The sequence below is a fragment of the Saccopteryx bilineata genome, chromosome 4, assembly GCF_036850765.1.
Source record: "Saccopteryx bilineata isolate mSacBil1 chromosome 4, mSacBil1_pri_phased_curated, whole genome shotgun sequence".
Classification (NCBI taxonomy): Eukaryota; Metazoa; Chordata; class Mammalia; order Chiroptera; family Emballonuridae; genus Saccopteryx; species Saccopteryx bilineata.
In genome coordinates this window covers 135,403,718-135,424,413 of record NC_089493.1, presented here as the reverse complement: position 1 = coordinate 135,424,413, position 20,696 = coordinate 135,403,718, and the positions used below count along the sequence as shown (strand labels likewise).

The 20,696-nt window shown below is 46.1% G+C and overlaps 1 protein-coding gene across 1 annotated transcript in view; it reads left to right on the top strand.

Moving 5' to 3' along the window:
- Positions 1 to 5,162: 5,162 nt before the first annotated feature.
- The window catches only part of SLC22A4 (solute carrier family 22 member 4), a 53,067-nt gene continuing 37,533 nt past the window's right edge, over positions 5,163 to 20,696 (top strand). The window contains exon 1 of the mRNA XM_066278408.1: positions 5,163 to 10,555. Coding sequence (XP_066134505.1) covers positions 10,163 to 10,555 — 393 coding nt within the window. The 5' untranslated portion in view covers positions 5,163 to 10,162. The remainder of the gene's footprint in view (positions 10,556 to 20,696) is intronic.

Sequence of the window (20,696 nt, the reverse complement as noted above, 5' to 3'; positions counted from 1 at the left end):
TAGATTATGAGAATTCCTCTAAACCTTCAAGGTTAGTAGCAGCAGATCTCTCCCCTTTGTTAAAGGAAAGCAGCCTCTCCTTGCCTGGAATTCCTGCCAAGACTCCTCCTGAGGCAAGTGGCTCCAAAGACATTTTTTATCCTCCTAAGATCCTCCCCTATCTCCCCTCATCGCCTCCAGACCATTACCTGGGGTTAGGTCTCAGCACAGCCTAAGTACAGAAATATAGTTGCTGACCTACAAGGAAATAGCAAAGGTATTGAAAAAGTGACAGGACCTATGTTCTGGTAGAAACAGGGGTGACATAGGGGAATTTATTAACCTGGAGCACTCTCTCCTTATTCTAGGTTAAACATTCAAGCAAGGATACAGAAAACCATCATCATATGCTTCTGAGATGATCCTTTGAAGCTTGGCTACAGTATGGCCTACAGAAATGAAGTGGTGATGCCAGAACTTACTTGACAGAGTGTCTGAGGAGTCTCAAGACTCAGGGAAGTGGGAAAGTTAGATTGTATACTCCAACTTAGATTCCCAAGGAAAGTCCAGAGAACAGTCCCTTCTCTCAGGCAATACACAATGCACAGGTAAAGGACGTTTAGTGTTAGTGGGATGACAGGACTCTAGAATAGTGGAAACTGATGTGGACACTGAATCAACAGAGGTAGGGTGGATATAATTATAAGACCAAAGTGGCAACCAGACTGCTTTGATCCATGGGATCAATAGTGATGGCTAATAGATCATGGTGTTCCTAGGAGTTAAATAAATGGGCAGATGACTGTGTGTTACTTATACAACAACTTCACCCCGATTCAAAAACTAGTGAGAAGCCTGATGTCAGCAGCTCCACTAGAAAATAGTATTTCTTCATAATCTTGCCAAATCCAGGCCCTGAGCCTATTGATTGAAAAGTAGGCCAAGTCTCCATAAGAAAGAACCCCCCTGGACTGCCCAAAGTATGTATGATAATTATTTTCCCATAAGGTACCTGCAACTATCTTAGTCTGCTCTGGTTGCCATAACAAAACACCACAGACTGAGTGGCTTAAAAAATTAGATTTATTTCTCACAATTTTGCAGGCCAGACAGTCCAAGATCAAGTTGCTGGCTGATTCAGTTCCTGGAGAGAGATTTCTTCTTGGCTTATAGATGGCTACCTGCAAATGCCCTTACATTGAGGGTTAGGGCTTCAACATATGAATTTGGAGAACACAATTCAGTCCCCAGCCCTGGCCTTTTTACCAGAATAACTGTGTCCTGAAGAAAGGGAAAGACCGAGACTTTTCAAGGGCTGTTGGGTTCAGGATATGAGCTGGCATTGGTGCCAGAGGATGGGAAACACCATCATGGCCCCCCGGTTAGATTGGAGGCTCATGTAAGCCAAGTGGTAAATGAGTTCTCATGCAAGAAGGTCTAATGGATCTAAAAATTCACAATGTAGTTTCCTGATCCCTAAGTGCACAACTGGGATAGATACTCTTAGCAGCTGGCATGACCCTAACATTTACCCCGTGTCTCATTCAATAAGAGCCATTATTGTAGAAAGGGCCAAATGGAAGCCTCTAATATTTTCACACTCTTTACCAATTCATTAACTCAGAAATAAGATCACATCCTGGGAAGAACTGCAGAGATTAGCACCAACATCAAAGACTTTCTTCTCAACAGCCTTTATTGAGGGAGATCAAAAGCTGTTTGCTTTTATGTGGGATGAATAGCAGCACATATTTACTTTTTTGCTCCCAACCATATAAATTCTTCTACTCTCTTTCACAATATAGTATGTAATGACTTTGATTGTCTTGATATTCCATAGAACATCATGATGGCTCACTGTATTGATGGCATAATACTAATTTGACCAATTTCTTTAGGTGTCCTTATAAGATGCATATATGCAAGAAGTTGGAGGCTAAAAAGTATGAAGATTCGGGGCCTGCTATGCTGGTGAAAGTTTGTTCTTACCTTTTTGTTCTGTAATGAGTTAAATTATATAAAAGTAGACAAACTGGTAAAATGAATCCCTAGAACCGCTATCATAGTCAATCTTATCTATATCCTCACTCACTTCTTCCATATCTTATTATTTTGAAGAAAATTGGTTAAGTTAGTAGGTATCCAGTAGTCTGGAGCATACTAGGTCATCCCCTATAAGGTAAAGACAAGTTGTTTTATCCTGTACTCTCCACCACTAATAAAAAGACTTAATGTTTGGTGAGAATATTACTATGACCTATTTATTGGGTGCTAGTGAAGTCCAGAGCAAGAGAGCTCTACAGGGTGTCCAAATATAGTCCAAGGTTTCCTGTCATTTGGTCCATATGACCTCACAGAAGAATGGTACTAGAGATGTTTGTGGTAATAAGTCTGCTGGGTAGAATCTCTGACAAACCCTAAGAAAGAGTTTCATAAAAGCAGCTAGGGTCTATGAAACTAGAAATGTCCAGTATGAGTTGGGGATTGTCAGATTCTATCAAATCTTAAGATTAAGCAAGCACATCTTTTTTTTTTTTTTTTTTTTTTTTTTTTTTGAGAGAGAGAGAGAGAGAGAGACAGACAGACAGACAGGAGGAAGGGAGAGAGATGAGAATCATCAATTCATAGTTGTGGCAATTTTTGTTGTTCACTGATTGCTTCTCATAGATGCCTTGATCAGGGGGCTCCAGCTGAGCCAGTGACCCCTTGGGCTTCACCAAACCTTGGGCTTCGAGCCAGCGACCCTTGGGTTCAAGCCAGGAACCACAGCATCATGTTGATGATCCCATGCTCAAGCTGGTGAGCCTGTGCTCAAGCCGGCAACCTTGGGGTTTCTAAACCTGGGTCCTCAGTGTCCCAGGTCAATGCTGTACACCACTGCCAAGTCAGGCAAGCAGGCATATGCTATAATAGAAATGATAGAGTCAGGATCAGGACTGAGCAGGGCCATAGGCTCATGTAAGTTAATGAACAGGTGGCTCAAACTCCTATAACACCTACTTTATACCAACACTTCTCCTTTAACTCAAAACTTCGGTCTTGTGGGATGATTCTCTGTAACCAACTGGTGGAGGAAAGAAATATACTCAGGCCTAACTCACACATGGGTTAATTTGATACTAGTCTAAAAAATGGATTATTAATGCAACACAGCCCCACTAGGGTGGCCCTAAAGGACAATGCTGAGGGAAATCCTCCCAGTGGTTCTGCTGTAAGTGGTACACTTGGGCACTCATTTTGTATGGAGGGCAAAATAGTTCAAGATATGGATTTACATATACTCATAGGTAATGACAAATAGTTTAGTTGAATGATCCTATTCAGCTCTCACACATATGCAACCTGGAAGTGCTGTGGAGTTGGCCAATGAAGCCAGGACTAGGAAGCAAATACCACCTCATTCAATATAGTTCTTGTAAGGTCCCAGTGGACTTGAATCCCAGTCACTCATAGCAATGAGGACTGGGAAAAGACTAAGGCAAGTGAAATGAGTGAGGCACTTGCCTTACGTGCAGAATTTAAGGGGGGACTGAGAAATTCAATAATCATGATTTAAAATATTTTAAAAATCAAAATTAGTATGAAAATCCATATGAAGAAAAAATTAAAAATGTAAGTAAAGATAGGATCAATACTGCTAATTTTTTCCTTTGGTTTCTGGCTCCAATATGTCTCAGCACAGCACTGTCACTGATCCTGGTCGTGGCCAATGACTAGCTCAATTATATAGTGTTGTGTTGGCCTTTCTTCATTTCCTATTCACTCTCTCCAGTCCCTTATTCCTTTCCCCAAGATTACTACTCAAAACAAACTATCTCTACATAAGTTCTTGTCTCAGGCTTTGATTTTTTACTAGGGAAGAGGGGAGGGATGAAATCCAAGCTAAGTGTGATAATGACCGCATTACAGTAAGTCTTCAGCCTTATTGATGGGTTCTTAGAAACTTCAACTTTCAGCAAAACAACATATAAAGAAACCAATTTTTCCATGGACTAATTTATATAAACAAGAATTGAGTTCCCATGGCATGTTTCTGGCCACAAAATACATTACCAAACTTCTAAATAAAGGTCCAAAATACTTCTAATAGTAAACATCGAAGTAAATATGAGTTATACATACACTTTAAAAAAACTAACACAAATAGGTAAAAGCATTATCTTCCAACCAGTTTCTTTCAGTTCAGGGTCATGGGTGGCCAGAGACTATTCCAGAAACTCAGGATGCAAGGGCAGAATCTGCCCTGGACAGGTCACACTTCCATGGCAGGACCACTCACACCCACACACAGTCACTCACTAAAACTGGACTGATTGACCTTACATGCACAGGGATGTGAGAGGAACCAGACAACCTGGAGGAAAGTCACACAGACACGGAGAGACATGAAAACACCACACAGACAATGGTCCAGGCTGGGAATCAACTTTTTTCCCTCTTCAATGACATTAAATGAAATGTTATTTGAGGACCTGACATGTATTCATATTTCAAAAGGGATACTTTTAAAAGTAAAGGGAAGTGCTATTAATAATTTTACTGGATTACTAGTGTGGATGAAAAGAAATTTTTTTTAATAAATCAAGATGTGTCCACTAACTTAACCTGACAAGCTCAGGAAAGCCTACACAATGACCTTGTGAACTCAGGGAACTAAGGTAAACACTAAGGCAGTGGTTTCCAAACCCTTTGAAGTCGAGGAGCATTTAAAATTCTACAAATAATTGTAGGCACATTATGTACAAATTTCTGAGAAATATGTTATAATAATTAAGTCAAATATTAAAGAAAAAAATATATAAAGTCCAAGCGTGCTTTTATGGTAATTAAATGAAATAAATACGACAAAATTAAATTTATTCTGACATTAAAAAACATTTTATGTTACATTTTTTGAGTTATGCTTTTTAGAATTCATAAAAGAGAAGGGTTAAAAAATAAAAAAACAAAAAAGTTATCTTTTTATATATATAGATACATTCTTAGTAAGATTTAGTTAATTTGGCAGGTCCCAGGCGAATGTGTTATGTTTTTTCATTCTTGTGTTTATGTGAAACATGAGCCTGATGTGTCCTAGCAATTTCTTCAATGTTTGGGCATATATTTGAAAGCAAACTCTCATTTTCTCATCAATATATTGAAGAATTCCTCTCTTTTTACTCTTAATTGTGTTTGTAAGGTATTTTTCCCCGCCGAGAAGGAAGGGACGGGGCTCGGAGCTGCAAAGTGTGGAATACAAAAGGCTTTATTGAGTACAGAGCGCGCATCCCGCCCGGCAAGGTTCCCTGGCCCTGAGGAAAGATGGAGGCCAGGGAAGTTGCACGGATTAAATCGCGTGGGAGATATTTAAAGGGGTTCCTCTAGGGAAGTCAAGCTAACATGACGTGGTGAAATCCCACTGGCTGGTAGATGGTCGCTTTTTTCCAAACGGTTCCTGTGAAACCTCTTTTGGCACGCTGGTTGTGGGTGGTCCTAGCCAAAGTTCGCGGGTCTGAGTTCCCCAAGTGATCATCCCCCATTATCCACCGACCTTACATTCTGACCTTCTGTGTTAAATAGAAAAAGGGGCACCGTTTATTCATCTGGCTACTTCCTGCTGATTAGGGGCATCGTGGGGAGGGGGAGATCAGAAGGTGATGGCTTTGAGGGGTGTCAAGAGGAACATCTGTGTGGCTGTGACTGGAGAAACTTCGTGGATGTGGTCCTGTAAGGATTAAAAAAAAAAAAAGAGGAGTAATAGGGGAATTTGCAGGGTCCAGCCTTTTGGTGAGCTGGAGATGGATGGAGTCCAGTGGTTCCGACTGCCAGTGGTCCTGTAAGGAGGCAAGCTTGAGGCAAAACTGCATGTCAGAAGTGGCATAAAAAGGGGAAAGGAAGGGGTCCCATCCATTCCCATAACCGAGACCTGTGAGGGAACTAGAGGTCCAGAGTGTGATGGCAAAAACAGAGAAGATAGCCCCCATGTCCACAAGAAATGAGATGGACTTACCCACTTGTTGCAGCATACCCTGGGTTCTCCAAGTCCAGGCCATGTCCTAGGAGTTTGAGCAATGCACCCACCTGGCTGGATTGGCCTCCCATTCGGGCGGCTTGTCCTCCACGTAGAGGCGCCGAAAAAAAGCCTGTTGCCCAAAGGGGCAATTGCTCCACCAGTGACTGGGCTGCTTGCAGTCAGGGCAGGGCTCAGTGGGCAGCCGCCGGCAGGGGCCCTGCCGGGACCAGGGTCCTGCTTGCCACACTTAAAGCAAGCTGCTGGTGGCTCTGCTGGTCTCAGGGTTGCCACAAGAGCCGGGGTTTGGAGCGTTACCTTCTGCTGCATGCGGGCCTGGCGAACAGCCTTGGCCTGTTTCTACTAGTTTGGACCGTTAAAAACTTTAAATGCCGTGTTCACAGGTCCTGGATAGGGGTTTAGGGGGGTTGAGAATAAGAGGAGGAGGGCTCATGTGGAGGCCGGCACCCAGATCCTGCAGGAAACCCTGGAGCCAAAGGCAGGACAGGGCAGGAACTTCCTGCAAGAAAATTGGGGTTGGATGTCCTGAAAACCGGTGTAAGAGCCAATGCCAGGCTGAGAATGGCCTGATGGAGGAGGGACTTAAGAACACAGTGAAGGGAGGGGCTCCTGGCCAGCAGGGGAGGAGAAAGAGATGGTAGTGGTGAATAAGAAACAGGATTTTGCAAAGGGAGGGGAGGGGGCTCTCAGAGGAAAGAGAAGAGCACAAAAGAGGTCCGCAGAGGGACCAGAGAAAAGTCCCAAGAGAGGGGCGCCCCCGGGGGTCAGACAGGAGGGAGAGAGAGTTGGGAGTCCGTGGAGAAGGAAAGATCAGGAGTGGAGGTTTTAGGTGAGGTTTCTCTGGCCAGAAAAAGGCCTGTGCGGTGGAACAGGCGGCACAGAGATTAAGGACAGGTGCGCGAATAATTAGAAGCCGTGTATGTAAGAGATCTCCAATCAGTTCCCAGCTTTTTTGGCGATAGTTAAGTTGGTGAGGGTGTTAACACCGAAAGTCCCTTCAGGAGGCTAATTGAGTGGGTTCTGTGGCCTGGCCACAGCAGAGAAGAACAGTTTCTTCTTTAGGGAGGGAGATTCCTGTGCCCCCACAGCCGCCCTCAGTCCTCGGAGTGGTCAGATTTTAGTATTAGCATCCTAAAAACTCAAGGTCTGACCACGGATGGAAATGGTAAAGTGGATGTGCTTGGGGACAAGCACACGCACTCGGACAGACAGAAAAGACTTCCTTGATGTAGCTACGGTTTCGGACAGGGAGTCTCGGAGGAAAGAACTGAGAGGAAGGTGGAGGCAAGGGACTTACCACACCGTGTGCCGAAGTGGGTGGAAGGTCGGATATCCTGGTTCTTTCTCGGAGAGGAGCGGTCCTTGTGGACTTCTAACTCCTTCCGGGTTTTTGGCACCAAAATGTAAGGTATTTTTCCCCGCAGAGAAGGAAGGAAGAGGGCTCAGAGCCACCAAGTGTGGAATAACAAAAAGGCTTCATTCAATACAGAGCACGCATCCTGCCCGGCAAGGTTCCCTGGCCCCAAGGTAAGATGGAGGCCAGGGAAGTTGCATGGATTAAACTGCATGGGAGATATTTAAAGAGGTCCCTCTAGGGAAGTCGAGCTAACATGACGTGGTGAAATCCCACTGGCTGGTAGACGGTCGCTTTTTCCAAACGGTTCCTGTGAGGCCTCTTTTGGTACGCTTGGTTGTGGGTGGTCCTAGCCAAAGTTTGCAGGTCTGAGTTCCCCAAGTGACCATCCCCCATTATCCACCGACCTTACAGTGTTGAGTACAGAAAACCCCCACCATACATATCATCTTAACTTTACACCAAACAAAGGATAGAAGAAACTTGCCTCCAGTCTTTCTGGGGAACATGGGGGGTAGTGTAAACAATCCAGTACTACAGCTTAACAGCCTTTTGCAACCTAATCAGGCAAGTGAGGTGGGGGGTTGGGCAGACTGTCAGCTTACAGCCAATTCTCCACACTTCTGTCCCCCCAAAATCTAAACTCCAAAAACCCTGTTGGTTTTTTGGTCTCCAACAGGCACATATTTCTCTGGAATACCAGAGGGCGCACCTGGAAATCTAGGGCGCACCAGTGCGCCCTGGCACACACTTTGAGAACCACCGCAGTAAGGTAAAAACTAAGGATGGTCTAATCAAACCTATCTAACGAAAAGCAGTTCATGGTGGATAGTACTGTCCTAGGGAAAAATTTTCTCTAAACAAAGGTAATGTTTGCTTTCACTCAAATCCGTCTACTGTCTTTTGTATCTCTGATAATGTACCTGATAACATGCCTTTGGAATGTAAAAGGGTCAGACATCCCACCAGAGCAGAAGCCAATAGACCCCTCATTGTTACTGTTTTGTGAACCATTAACTGTTAACTGATTTGTTCCCACCTGTAAAGAAGTTTCAACATATACACTTTTACTTTTTACCCAATCCCAGAGATTTTCCCGCTTTGCTTTCTCCTACCTCCCTAATCTATCACCAATCAATTTCATGTAATCACCTTAAATCTTCCCGTTTGATTCTGATGTATAAAATAAGTGCTATTTCCCAGAGCAGTCTCACTTCATTGAAACTGCTTCCTGGCGATTGTTGACAGTTTGGCTCAAATAAACTCATAAAAATTTCCAAAGGTTTGGAAGTGTTTTTTTGTTGACACTAGGCATAAATCAGAGTTGTCCTGGCGCATCAGGACATATGGTCTTACTATAGACATGGAAACTGATGTGCCAAGAAGGTGGAAAGCCAGGCTAAGAAGAGGGGTAAGACTGGAAGATACAAAAAATGAAGCAGAAATGTCCCTTGGCCTCTTAGCCACGGTCTGGAGAAGCAAACACAGTTCTACAAAATCTTCAAAGAGGCGGGCTCTTCAGCCTGTCAATCTCATTTGCCTCATGAGCCCCAGGCCAGCTCACACACAGCAGAGGTGACTTGGGCCTGGACACTGAGCAGACAGTGGTCCCTGTTCTGGTTACCCTAGTTTTGAGCGCCAAACTGGATCTTCTCCACTTCCCTCCCTCCCTTCCTTCCTACCAGTTAGTTCCTGGACTGGGGGCGGTCCCTTCTGTCAACACGAGGCATTCCAGTCCCAGAAGGCTCTGGCAGCGCCCCATAAGCGGGCAGACAGCACAGGGATCAAAATCAGAATTTAAGAGAGGCGATAGCAGCGTCCCTATTAAGTGCTCTCACAGTTGGCCAAGTTCCGTGTTGAATTCTCTAGAGGCCCAGGAAAGACCCTGGGTGACCCCTGCCCTCCACCTCCCTATGTTCCAGCCTATCTCTAACGCAGTATGACCTTGCCCATCCCTTCCGGGCTCTAGGCCTGTTCCCCTCTTTTCTAGGTGAGGCTCCTGGCGTCCCGAAGGCGCTTTTCTGGGCGCCGCCAGCTGGTGACCAAATCCAGCCTTCCTAGGTCTGGTGGGAGTGAGCGCCCTGTCAGCTGGTGCTCGCCACTTGCGCGGCGTGCGTGCCAGGGGAGGGGGGCGCGCTGTCACCGCAGCGCCCGCAGCGTTTACCGGAGCACGGATTCCACTGACTTCCGCCTGCCCGAGGCCACCTGAGCCGAGTCTGGCCTGGAAGAGACCGCGGAGAGACGCCCTGCTCGGGACGAGGGGCAGACACTAGCAGAAAGAGCCGAGGGCCGACCTCTCAAAGACTTTGCTCTCCAGCCTGGGCTCCTCCCAGTCGCCGACTCTGCCTGGTGGAGCCCAAGTGAAGGCCCGGGTCCAGTCGCTCAGGGCCGCGGGGTCGCGGGGGACTCGGAGTGGTCTCAGCTGCCTCCCCCGCACGCAAGTGGCCCCACTGTGCTCCGAGCCCCGGCAGAGTCAACCGCGGGGTTTCGGGCCGTAGAGCGGGACACTAGGCGGAGCCCGCCGGGGAGCCCCACCCCAGCCGGCCCCCTGCCCTCCCCCACCCAGCCCCAACCGGGATGGGGGTGTGGTCCCGAGTTTCTACGGTGGCTTCCAGCTTCGCGTCCAGATCCCACGAACGTTCCAACACCAGCAGCAGGTTTCCCGGGAACCGGCCCGGGCCACGCGTCCCTGTTTCCGCAGCCTTCCTTCGCTAGGACGTCCCAACACCCTCGGGCAACGCCCTCGACAGCGCGGCACACTCCGGGGACCGCTCTTATCATCACCTCCTGTTGCAAGCTGCCGAGCAGCGGCGGGAAGCATGCGAGACTACGACGAGGTGACCGCCTTCCTGGGCGAGTGGGGGCCCTTCCAGCGCCTCATCTTCTTTCTGCTCAGCGCCAGCATCATCCCCAACGGCTTCAACGGTATGTCAGTCGTATTCCTGGCGGGGACCCCGGAGCACCGCTGCCGGGTGCCGGACACCGCGAACCTGAGCAGCGCCTGGCGCAACCACAGTGTCCCGCTGCGGCTGCAGGACGGCCGCGAGGTGCCTCACAGCTGCCGGCGCTACCGGCTCGCGGCGATCGCCAACTTCTCGGCGCTCGGGCTGGAGCCGGGGCGCGACGTAGACCTGGAGCAGGTGGAGCAGGAGGGCTGCCTGGATGGCTGGGAGTTCAGCCAGGACGTCTACCTGTCCACCATCGTGACCGAGGTGAGTGTGTGAGCAACCCTCTGTGTCAGTCCCCTTCGAGACTCCCTTCTCTGGCTGGCCCGCCACTGGGTTACTAACACACGTGTGCAGCCCGAGAGAGCAGAACTCACATGAAGCTCATTCTTTATCTTTCTGTCCAGTGTGAAGGAAGAGGGGAGTGTTATTACCAACGGTCTTTCCTTTCAGAGTTTCATAACAGATGAAGTTATTTCTCAAGAGCCTACATGCTAGGTTGGCCCAGCCTCAGGCTTCCCAGATGGATAGACCGAGTCAAGTTCTGGTACAGGCAGGAGGAGGGGTGTAGGGGACACTGCTGAGCCCAAGTGAGACACAAATGGGCAGGTCTGCCTATTCCTGGCCACAGATTTCTAGAAGCATCAGCAGACCTACTGCTCTGCCATATGCCTAAGGTGAAGCTTGGGGTCCTGTCCTGAGGCTCAAATTTCTCTGGAAAAGATGCAGGGAACCAAAGGAGGCATAGGCATGGCCCCAACCCACTTATGAAGAGACAGCTGCACAGAGACCCCACTGAGCATAGAGCCCAGTGGTGGACAAAGGTTCCATCTTATGCCACTGGCCCCTTGTACACTTCCTTCTGAGAAGGGTATCCTCACCATCTAGTTTCCAGCTATTGTTTGGGCAGGTGGGATTCCCCAGCTTCTGGTCCCTCCTTTGCTCTGTGTTCCTCCCAAGAAAAACCTGAGGGTGGCCTCTGCTATCCCTTTGCGCAATATGGCAACCATCAAAACACCTTGGCCCACTTTGTGCTGGGCTATCAACATCTCAAACCTCAGCCGCCCATGGGGCACACTGGCCATGTTAGAGGGCTAACATCAACCGTGGTTCATAACAGGGTTCTAGAGCCTGAATTTAAATCCTGACTGACTTGCTGTGTGACCTGGGGAAAATATATTACCCTTTCTGTGGAGATAACAGGGTGAAAAAATACTCCAAGGAGTGATAAAATTTGAGCTAAGTCTGGAAATATGAGCAGGACTTATCCAGGCAAAGAAAAAGGCAGATGCTGGGAATGGAATTCCACAGATCAGGGTGGCCAGAGCTCACAGGATGACAGGTGAGGCTAAAAATGCCTAAAGATGCCAGTTCACAGTGGGTCTTGTAGGGATGCAGAGGAGATGACTTTATTCTGAGAACAGCAAGGGTAGCATGGGCAGATCTGGGCTTTTAGAAGGCTGCTATGAAAAGTAAGAAGATTAGTGAGGAAGCTGAAGGAGTTGCCTTGGCAGAGACTAATGGCCAACCAGGAGTGGTGGCTGCAGGGTCTGTAGGACCTGTGGAAAGTGGGTTCAGCCTGTTGACCACCTCAGGCTCCCACTGGCATTGGTGCCATGCCTACTTTGAGCCCTGAGGTGACCATGCTTCTCTGGCTTGGTTCCCTGGAAGGGCCTCGTAGTGCTTGTACACGCCCTGGCCACAGCCTGGCCCACGGGCACCTAAAACTGGGGGCCAGCTCATCCCACCTCAGTTTCTGGAAATGACATCAGCAGCTAAGCTGGAGTTGGCCCCCTGCCTGCAGCCCTCCCTGACAGCTGCGTTGACCAGTCTCTCTTTCTCTTCCTTGCTGTTTTTGTTTTGGTCACCTCAGGTGTCAGGGGTGTAGCTGCTGGCCTCCAAGTCCATAGCTTCCCTGCTGTGCCATGCTCACAAGGAGGGGCCCTGTGGGCACCTCTGGAGATGCACTGTATATCACACACACACACACACACACACACACACATGTACACATGATATGTTTTTGTCAGCAGCCTTTCCCTTCCTTGCCTCCTTTTTGAGTGGTGGGAGTAAAGTAAAAGGCAAATGGGCACTGGTGGTTGGGAGGAAAGTAGGAGAAGCCCCAGGCGACTAGAATGGGGTGGGTCTCCCCAGAGAGTTGGAGCACAACAGGAGTTCTGCAGTCTGACTGGAGCATCAGTTCTGACTCCACGGGGAACCACCACCATTACATGACTGCTCAAAGCCTCACTTTCCTTATCTATAAAAGGGGATATGAGTGTCTGAAAAGGTGCTCAACATCATTAGTGGAATACAAATGCAAATTAAAATCACAATGAGATATTACCTCATGCCCATTAGAAGGATGGCTGTTATTTCAAAAAGGAAAAAAAGAACAGAAAATAAATGTTGGCAATGATGTGGAGAATTTGGAATCCTTGTGCACTGTTAGTGAACATGTAAAATGGTGCAGGCACTATGAAAAACAGGATAGCAGTTCCTCAAAAACTTAAAAATAGAATTACAGAATGATCAAGCAATCTCACTTCTTGGTATTTATACAAAAGAATTGAAAGCAGGGTCTTGAAGACATATTTGTACACCCATGTTCACTGCAGCATTATTTTTAATAGCGAAAAAGCAGGGGTAATCCAGGTGTCTGTCAGTGGATGAGTGAGTAGATGAAATGTGGTTTCTACGTACAATGGCTGTGTCTGTCTTTGTGTATATTCATGCATATGGAAGTTTCCTTCCTCAGAGTCTGTGAAGTCCAATTTATTTGTCCTGTGCACTTAAGAATCGCTTTTTATTAAACTTTATTTTGAAATAAATTTTGATTTAGAGGCAAGTTGTGAAAATAGCATAGAAAGTCACATATACCTTTCACCCAGGTTCCCCTAATGTTCATGATTTACATAACTATAGTCCATTTATTAAAACCAGGACATTAACGTTAGTTACAATACTATTAACTGAATTTCAGACCTTGTTCAAATTTCACCAGATTTTCCCACTTTACTGTAATGTCCTTTTTCTCTGTTAGTGTTCAGTCCAGGACTTTACACTGTATTTGGGTGTCATGTCTCCTTAGTCTCCTCCAATCTGTGATACTTCCTCAGTCTCTCCTTATCTTTCATGATCTTAACACTTCTTACGAGTCTATCAATTATCCTGATGAAAGCCCCTCAATTTGGATTTGTGGGATTTGTTTCACAATGAGACTGAGTTTGTGAGATTTTTGGTAAGAACACCAGAGGAGGGATGTGTCCCCAGGGCATCATACCAGTGGGTACGTGAGATCTGTATGACTTATTACTGGTAATGTTAACCTTGATCATGTGTTTAAGTTGGTTATCTGCTGGGTTTCTTCACTGTAAAGCAGGGGTCTCAAACTCGCGGCCCGCCCACCAATTTTGTGCGGCCCGCAGACTAATCAAACTTCGTGATTAGTCTGCGGGCCGCACAAAATTGGTGGGCGGGCCGCGAGTTTGAGACCCCTGCTGTAAAGCTCTTACTTTTTTCCCTTTATAAATAATGAATATATTGGGGAAGATACTTTGAGATTATATGAATATTCTGTTTCTCCTCAAACTTTTACCCACTGTTGGGCAATTAAGTGTGTTAGGCATGCTCACTTATACTTTGCCTGATTGGTGCATGAGCACGGGGCAGCACTATGTGTGTATAGTCTTTGTAAGGCTGCAGGTGCTTGCCCTCAGGGCAGCAGATTGCAAATTGCAGATTGCCTGCTGCCATTGGGAGGGGCCATTGTTTGCTATTATTGTTTGCCAGAGAAGGGGTTTTTTCCCTGGCCTGTTTGCTCAGGAGCCCTGAGAGAGAGGGAAACAGTTTTTTCCTGCCTGCTTGCTTGTCCACTGTTATGAGATTCTAATAAATGGAATGGCCCACTGTGGGGCAGCTGTGTTAGGCTTGCTTGCGGGGTTTACCAGCTGCAAGCACTTTGCTTGAGTAGTGCGTGAGCACGTGGCAGAGGCACGTGTGCATAGCCTATATAAGGCTATGAGTGCTTGCTCTTGAGAGAGATGGGGGATTGTGGATGTGCGGGTTGCCTGCCCACCACTGTGAGGGGCCATTTTGCTGTTTGTTTGCCTGAGTGGCGATTTCCCCTGCCTGTGTGCTTGTCCGGCCATTCTGAGACTCTGTTAAATGGAAAGGCCAAACCCTTTCCGGCTCCGCAGTTTTTCTACCGTCTGCCCAAATCCAATGTGAACCTGCCTGGCCACAGTCACCGGCCCTACACCCACCAAATACAGCATCCATCACACGGCCTTAACTAAAACAACTGTTTCTGTAGCAAGTTGCCTAGTGCTGATTTTTGCATTTTCCATATTCCTTCCAATTTACCAATTGAAATTCTGCAAAAAAGAGCTTCTCCTTCACTCCATTTATTTATTTATACAATTATTACTTTATATTGGTACAGACTCATACATATTTATTTTGTTGCATGAGTTATAATATAATAGTATCTTTATTTATTCTGTTGTTTCAGTTGTGCCAGCCTGAACCAAATTACTTTTCATTTTAAGGATGAAGAATGTAAAAGTAGGGTAAGCTCCTTCCTCTGTTTCTGGAGTCAGAGCTAGAGGAACCTGTGCTTGACCCAGGGTGGGGTGTGCCAGTCACCACAGGAATGGGAACAGGAATGGTGGAATCTGGCCCAACAGGTTGAGACTCAAGTTTCTGTTGGGGAAGGAAGGGACCCTGAGCAGCCCAGACCATCTGATGATGGAGTCCTTTTCACTGAGACCTACTTCATGGTGAGACCAGTATCCATGAGCATGGCCCTCTGTATAGCCCTTCCGTGTTGTGGACCCCAGAGAGCAAAGGCCCTGTGTGTGAGGAAGCTCAGAGGCCCCCAGCCCTGAGGCTGAAGGAGCAGGGAGGGCACACATGCCCTGCTCTCCAGGGGGCTTATATTCATGAGAAAGACCATAGGCTGAGCAGTAGGGTGAGCCTAGCTTCGGCCAGGGTCTAAGCATAGGCTGACCTCTGCCTCAGACATGTCCTCTTTTCCCATGATATATCATCAGGTAGCCTTCACTACCTTCAGTCAATGGGCTAGGGCCCTGGTCGGCAAACTGCGGCTCACGAACCACATGCAGCTCTTTGGCCCCTTGAGTGTGGCTGTTCCACAAAATACCACGTGCGGGCGCTACCTCAATAAGGGATGTACCTATATAGTTTAAGTTTAAAATTTTTGGCTCTCAAAAGAAATTTCAATCGTTGTACTGTTGATATTTGGCTCTGTTGACTAATGAGTTTACCAACCACTGGAGGACAACTAAGCAGTTACCTCTGAGCCAGGTGCCACTTGTAGGCCCCATGCTCCAGAGGCCCTGAGAGAGCCTGGTTTTGGTAAGGACCAACCTTCTGTGGCAAGCCACCAGTGGCGTGAGGCAGGGCTGCTTCCTCACTAGACAGACCTGTAGCCTGTCTAGCAGCTGGATGTTTCTAGGATCCTCTGAGTGGAACTGCTAATAGTTATGCCTTTAAGCATGATAGAGTCTCCAGCAAAGGACCTGGACCTTTGGAGACACTATCCGTGTGCATCTTTCCTGGGACCTGGGATCAGGGCATGGACAGAGCAGGACACACTGATTTCTACCCACAGCCCTAAATAAGGGGCCTCATTTCTGCCAACAGAACATTTAAGGGCATTGGGAGCAGCAAAGGAGGGAATAGTAAGACAGACTGAGTCTGGCATCTGGCTGGTTACTGCATAGGGGTATGTACGCCAGCACACAGGGATGTGCCTCCCCTGGGGCCTGGCGGGCCTAGAGGGCCCTGGTAAAGGTGAAGACTTGGAGCAATGGGAAGGATTGGGATGTTTTCTCTCCATCAGGCCTGCAGGCTGTCATGGGCCTGGATACTGCTGGCCAGTGTGGGACTGACAGTTTAGTTATTATGATAGCCTGAATATTAACCAAGTTCACACTCAGACCTGCCCTCTGGCAGATTCCCAAGGGAGTAAGGTGTGGGGACCTCTGCCTCCAGCCAACAGCAGCAAGACTTTTATTTCCAGTCAGTGTTTCAGAAAGAGCTTGCCAGAGAACAGATAAAAGAGAGTAGGGCATTCCCTCCTCTGGCCTGAATGTGCTTCCCTGTTTGTTTACCAGCGATCTCACCCCAAACAGTTTGCCTGTGGCCTCTCAGCTATGTTCCTCTGACAATGGTCACCAGGATGTCAGAATGTGCCCTTGTCCAGAGGCTGCTTCACCTACACCTCCTGCCAAGTTTCTGGATAAATAGACTTTGTCCATCCTTCCTGGTGGGCAGCAGAACCCTCACATGGAGTCCAGGAGATAGGGTAGCGTGTAGTCAAAAACAAGGCTCTGGAAAGGCTGATCAGAGGAGTTGCAGATGCCTTGGGCCTCTGAAAGGACTATGATTTCTCCTTTGTGACAGGCCAAATTGACTTATATTCAAGGCTAGTGCCAGCCTGCCCTGTTATCTGAAACCTTGGTGAAGTTTTAAGCATATTTCTGGAGCCCCAAGGAAAGGCAAGGATCCCCATTAGGAGCAGAGATGGTGCAGAGAGAATGGAGGCTCTGGAGAGAGCCTTATTTGACTCACATGCTCCAGCAATTGGTGTAGACAGGCTAAGGCTAGAGGTTCCAGCTCTGTGTTTGCTGGAGTGTAGGGAAAGGGTCACAGCAAAACAACATCCATTCCATTTGCTCAAGTTCCTAGAGTGGAGCTGGTAGAGCTGCGATAGATTCAATGCCAGGATGCAAGAGAAGAGCCAGGTCCCTGAGTGCCCCTCTCCTCCCTCAGGTCTGCACTCCTATCCCCACCATCCCACTCAAACTCCTGGGGCCTTTTGCTTTGGTTAAGCCTCTGATGACCACAGAACCCTGAAACCTTTCCACCTGGGGTTGCCTTTTTTTTTAACATTTAATATAAAGAAAGAAAGATACCAAGAACATTTGAAAGTTTAGCCCATCTAAATCCCCTGAGCACCAAGTTGCAGAGACTTAATTCCTGGTAAATGCAGCCAGGAGATTATGTAATCCCACACTCCAATCAGCCCCTTCCCATATGGTGGCAGCTCTACCCCAGGTTTCACAAGCCAAGAATATTGGGACCCTTGTCCCAACTTGTCTGTAGGGTGGGGCTCGTTGCTCTTGTCCCAGCTCATTTGTAGGGTGGAGGTTCCAGCGTAAGCAACACAAGCCAAAAAGACAGAGATTACCACCCCCACCCAGCATCCAACTCATAAAGTAAAGTTGTTACTCAGGGCGGCTTTCTCTGCCCCCAGCTCTGGAGCAGGAGCTCAGAGACTTTGCGGGGGTGGGGTGGGCAGGGAGTCCCATTAGAACAAAGAGCTCTGAAGCTGTTCCTACAAGCAATAACTTCATTTGAAAGAGTGTGCAGAAGTTGAAGACTAAGAGGGCCATTGAAAACAATGTAGACTGTGGTGATAAATAAGAAGAGAATGGGAGCTCCTTTAGAGCAACAAGCTAACTCACAGGTCAGCTAGTTTACTAGTGGCAACCAGAAAAAGAACCAGCTCAGAGCAGCCCTCCTGGAGTCAGAACAAACCTCAAAGACTTGCCTCAGAAACTGCAAGGGAACCTGAATGAATTGAACTAGACTGTGGGATGATGTATATGCTAGGGCATTGTTTAAAATAGTAAAACTCTCAGATGGGTGTGATATTAGCAGAGGCAGGCAGCTTAATAGAAAAATCAGGGAAAGAGAGAGTCAAAGAGAGCCCTGCTAAAACCATTGTCATCTGAGAGTGACTGTCTGTGCCCTGGCCCAACACTGTGCTCCCTGAGGAGGAACATCAGAGGCTTCACAGTGAAGGGGAACCAGACATCACTAGGAGTTCAGCCAAACAAATCAACAAGCAAATAAAAATAAGCCTCCCTAGGGTGTAGGTGGGGTTCAATGCTCAGAGTTTCCACAATATATTTCCTAATATGTCTAGATTTAAACAAGAAAAATACAAAATGTGCAAAGAAACAGGAAAATATGACTCATACACAGCAGATAAAGCAGGCAACAGAAACTGAATGAAAGAGCCCAGATATCATAATAACAAAGACTTTAAAGTAGCATACTTAAAAAAGTAAAAGAAGGTATAATGACAATGTCTCATCAAATATAGAATACCAATTAAGAGATAAAATTAACTTGATATATAAAAGTTAAATAGAAGTTCTGGAGTTGAAATATATAGTAACTGAAATTAAAATTCACTAGAGAACCTTAATGGTATATTTGAACAGGTAGGAGAAAGAATAAGCAAACTTGAAGATAGAGCAATAGCAATTACACAAGCTAAAAGAAAAAAGAGAGAGAAATGGATAAAAAATGAACACGGCCTTAGAGAAATGGGGAACACCATGAAGCACACCAACATATGCATAATGGGAATACTAGAAGGAGAAAAGAGGAAAACAGAAAAAACTCTAGTCAAAGAAATAATGGCTGAAGACTTTCCAAATTTGATGAGAAACATTTATCTACACAGGTGAGAGCTCAGCAAACTCCCAGGTAGAAGAAACAAAAAGAGTTCCACACACAGATGCAACATAGTAAAACGGCTGAAAGGTAAACACAAAGGGAAAAATTTTAAAGCAGCAAGAAAATGATGATTTGTCATATACTGTACAAGGGAACCCCAATAATATTTACATTTGTCTAATAATCAGAAACAATGGAGGCCAGAAGACAGTGGAATAACATATTCACAGTGCTGAAAGGAAAAAGATGTCAAACAGGAATCTTATCTCTAGCATCATTATTTTTTGAAAATGAAATAAAGATATGCCCACATATGCAAAATCTGAGAGAATTTTTTCCTAGCAGTATTTCCTTAAAATAATACTAAAGGAGGTTCTTCAGGAATAATTTTTTTTATGCAAAACATGCTCTGAAAACTACAAAGCAGGTTTGAAAAAAAGTTAAGTCCTAATTAAGTGGAAAGATATCTCATGTTCTGCCCATGAAATAGAAGACTTAATATTGTTATGATGGTAACACTGTCCAAGTTAATCTACAGATTCAACACAAAAGATGCTCAATATTATTAGTCATTAGGGAAATGCAAATCAAAACCAAAATGAGATACTTCCTAATACTCACTGGGATGGTTAAAATTAAAAATACATACAATAGCAAATGTTGGTAGGAAAAGGGATAAATTGAAACCCTTATTCATTGCTATTGGGATCATAAAATGGTGCAGCCACTATAGATAACAGTTTGAGAGTTCCTCAAAAGGTTAAACATAGATTTACCACATGACTCAGCAATTCCACTACATGTATACCAAAAAGAAATAAAAACATATGTCTATGCAAAATCTTGTACACAAAAGTTCATAACACCATTATTCACAATAGCCAAAAAGTAGAAACAACCTAAATGTCTATCAACCTATGAATGGTTAAATAAAATGTGATATTTCCATACAATGGTATATTATTCATCCATAAAAAGGGATGAAGCACTGACACATGTATGAATCTTCAAAACATTATACTAAGTGAAAAAAGGCAGTCATGAAAGACCACAGATTGTAGATGTCCAGCAAAGGAAAATCCATGAAGACAGATAATATATTAGTGGTTGCCAGGTCCTGGGGGAAGAGAATAGGAACTGACTGCTAATGGGTATAAGGTTTCTTTCAGGAGTGGTAAGAACATTCTAAAATTAGTGCTGATGATTGCACAACTTGATGAATACACTAAAAACCACTGAAATGCACATATTAAAAGAGTGAATTATATGACATGTAAATTATATCTCAATATAGCTGTTATAAACAAAAAGAATTAAATAATCAGCTTCTTGTGCCCTGGCCGGTTGGCTCAGCAGTAGAGTGTCGGCCGGGTGTGTGGAAGTTCCAGGTTCAATTCCCAGCCAGGAGAAGTGCCCATCTGCTTCTCCACCCTTCCGCTTCTCCTTTCTTTCTATCTCTCTCTTCCCCTCCCATAGCCAAGACTCCATTGGAGCAAAGTTGGCCCAGGCATTGAGGATGGCTCCATGGCCTCCACCTCAGGCACTAAAATGGCTCTAGTTGCAACGGAGCAATGGCCCAGCTGGGCAGAGCATCGCCCCCTAGTGGGCATGCCAGGTGGATCTTGGTTGGGTACATGCAGGAGTCTCTCTGCCTCCTCACTTCTCGCTTCAGAAAAATACAAAACAAACAAATAAATAAACAACCATCTTCTTTTAACCCAAAGATCAAGAAATTTCCAGATTTAAAGTGCAACTAAGGGCCCTGGCCGGTTGCTCAGCAGTAGAGCATTAGCTCGGCATGTGGGAATCCCAGGTTCGATTCCTAGTCAGGGCACACAGGAGAAGTGACTATCTGCTTCTCCACCCCTCCCTCTTCTCTCTTTTACTCTGTCTCTCTTCCTTTCCTGCAGCT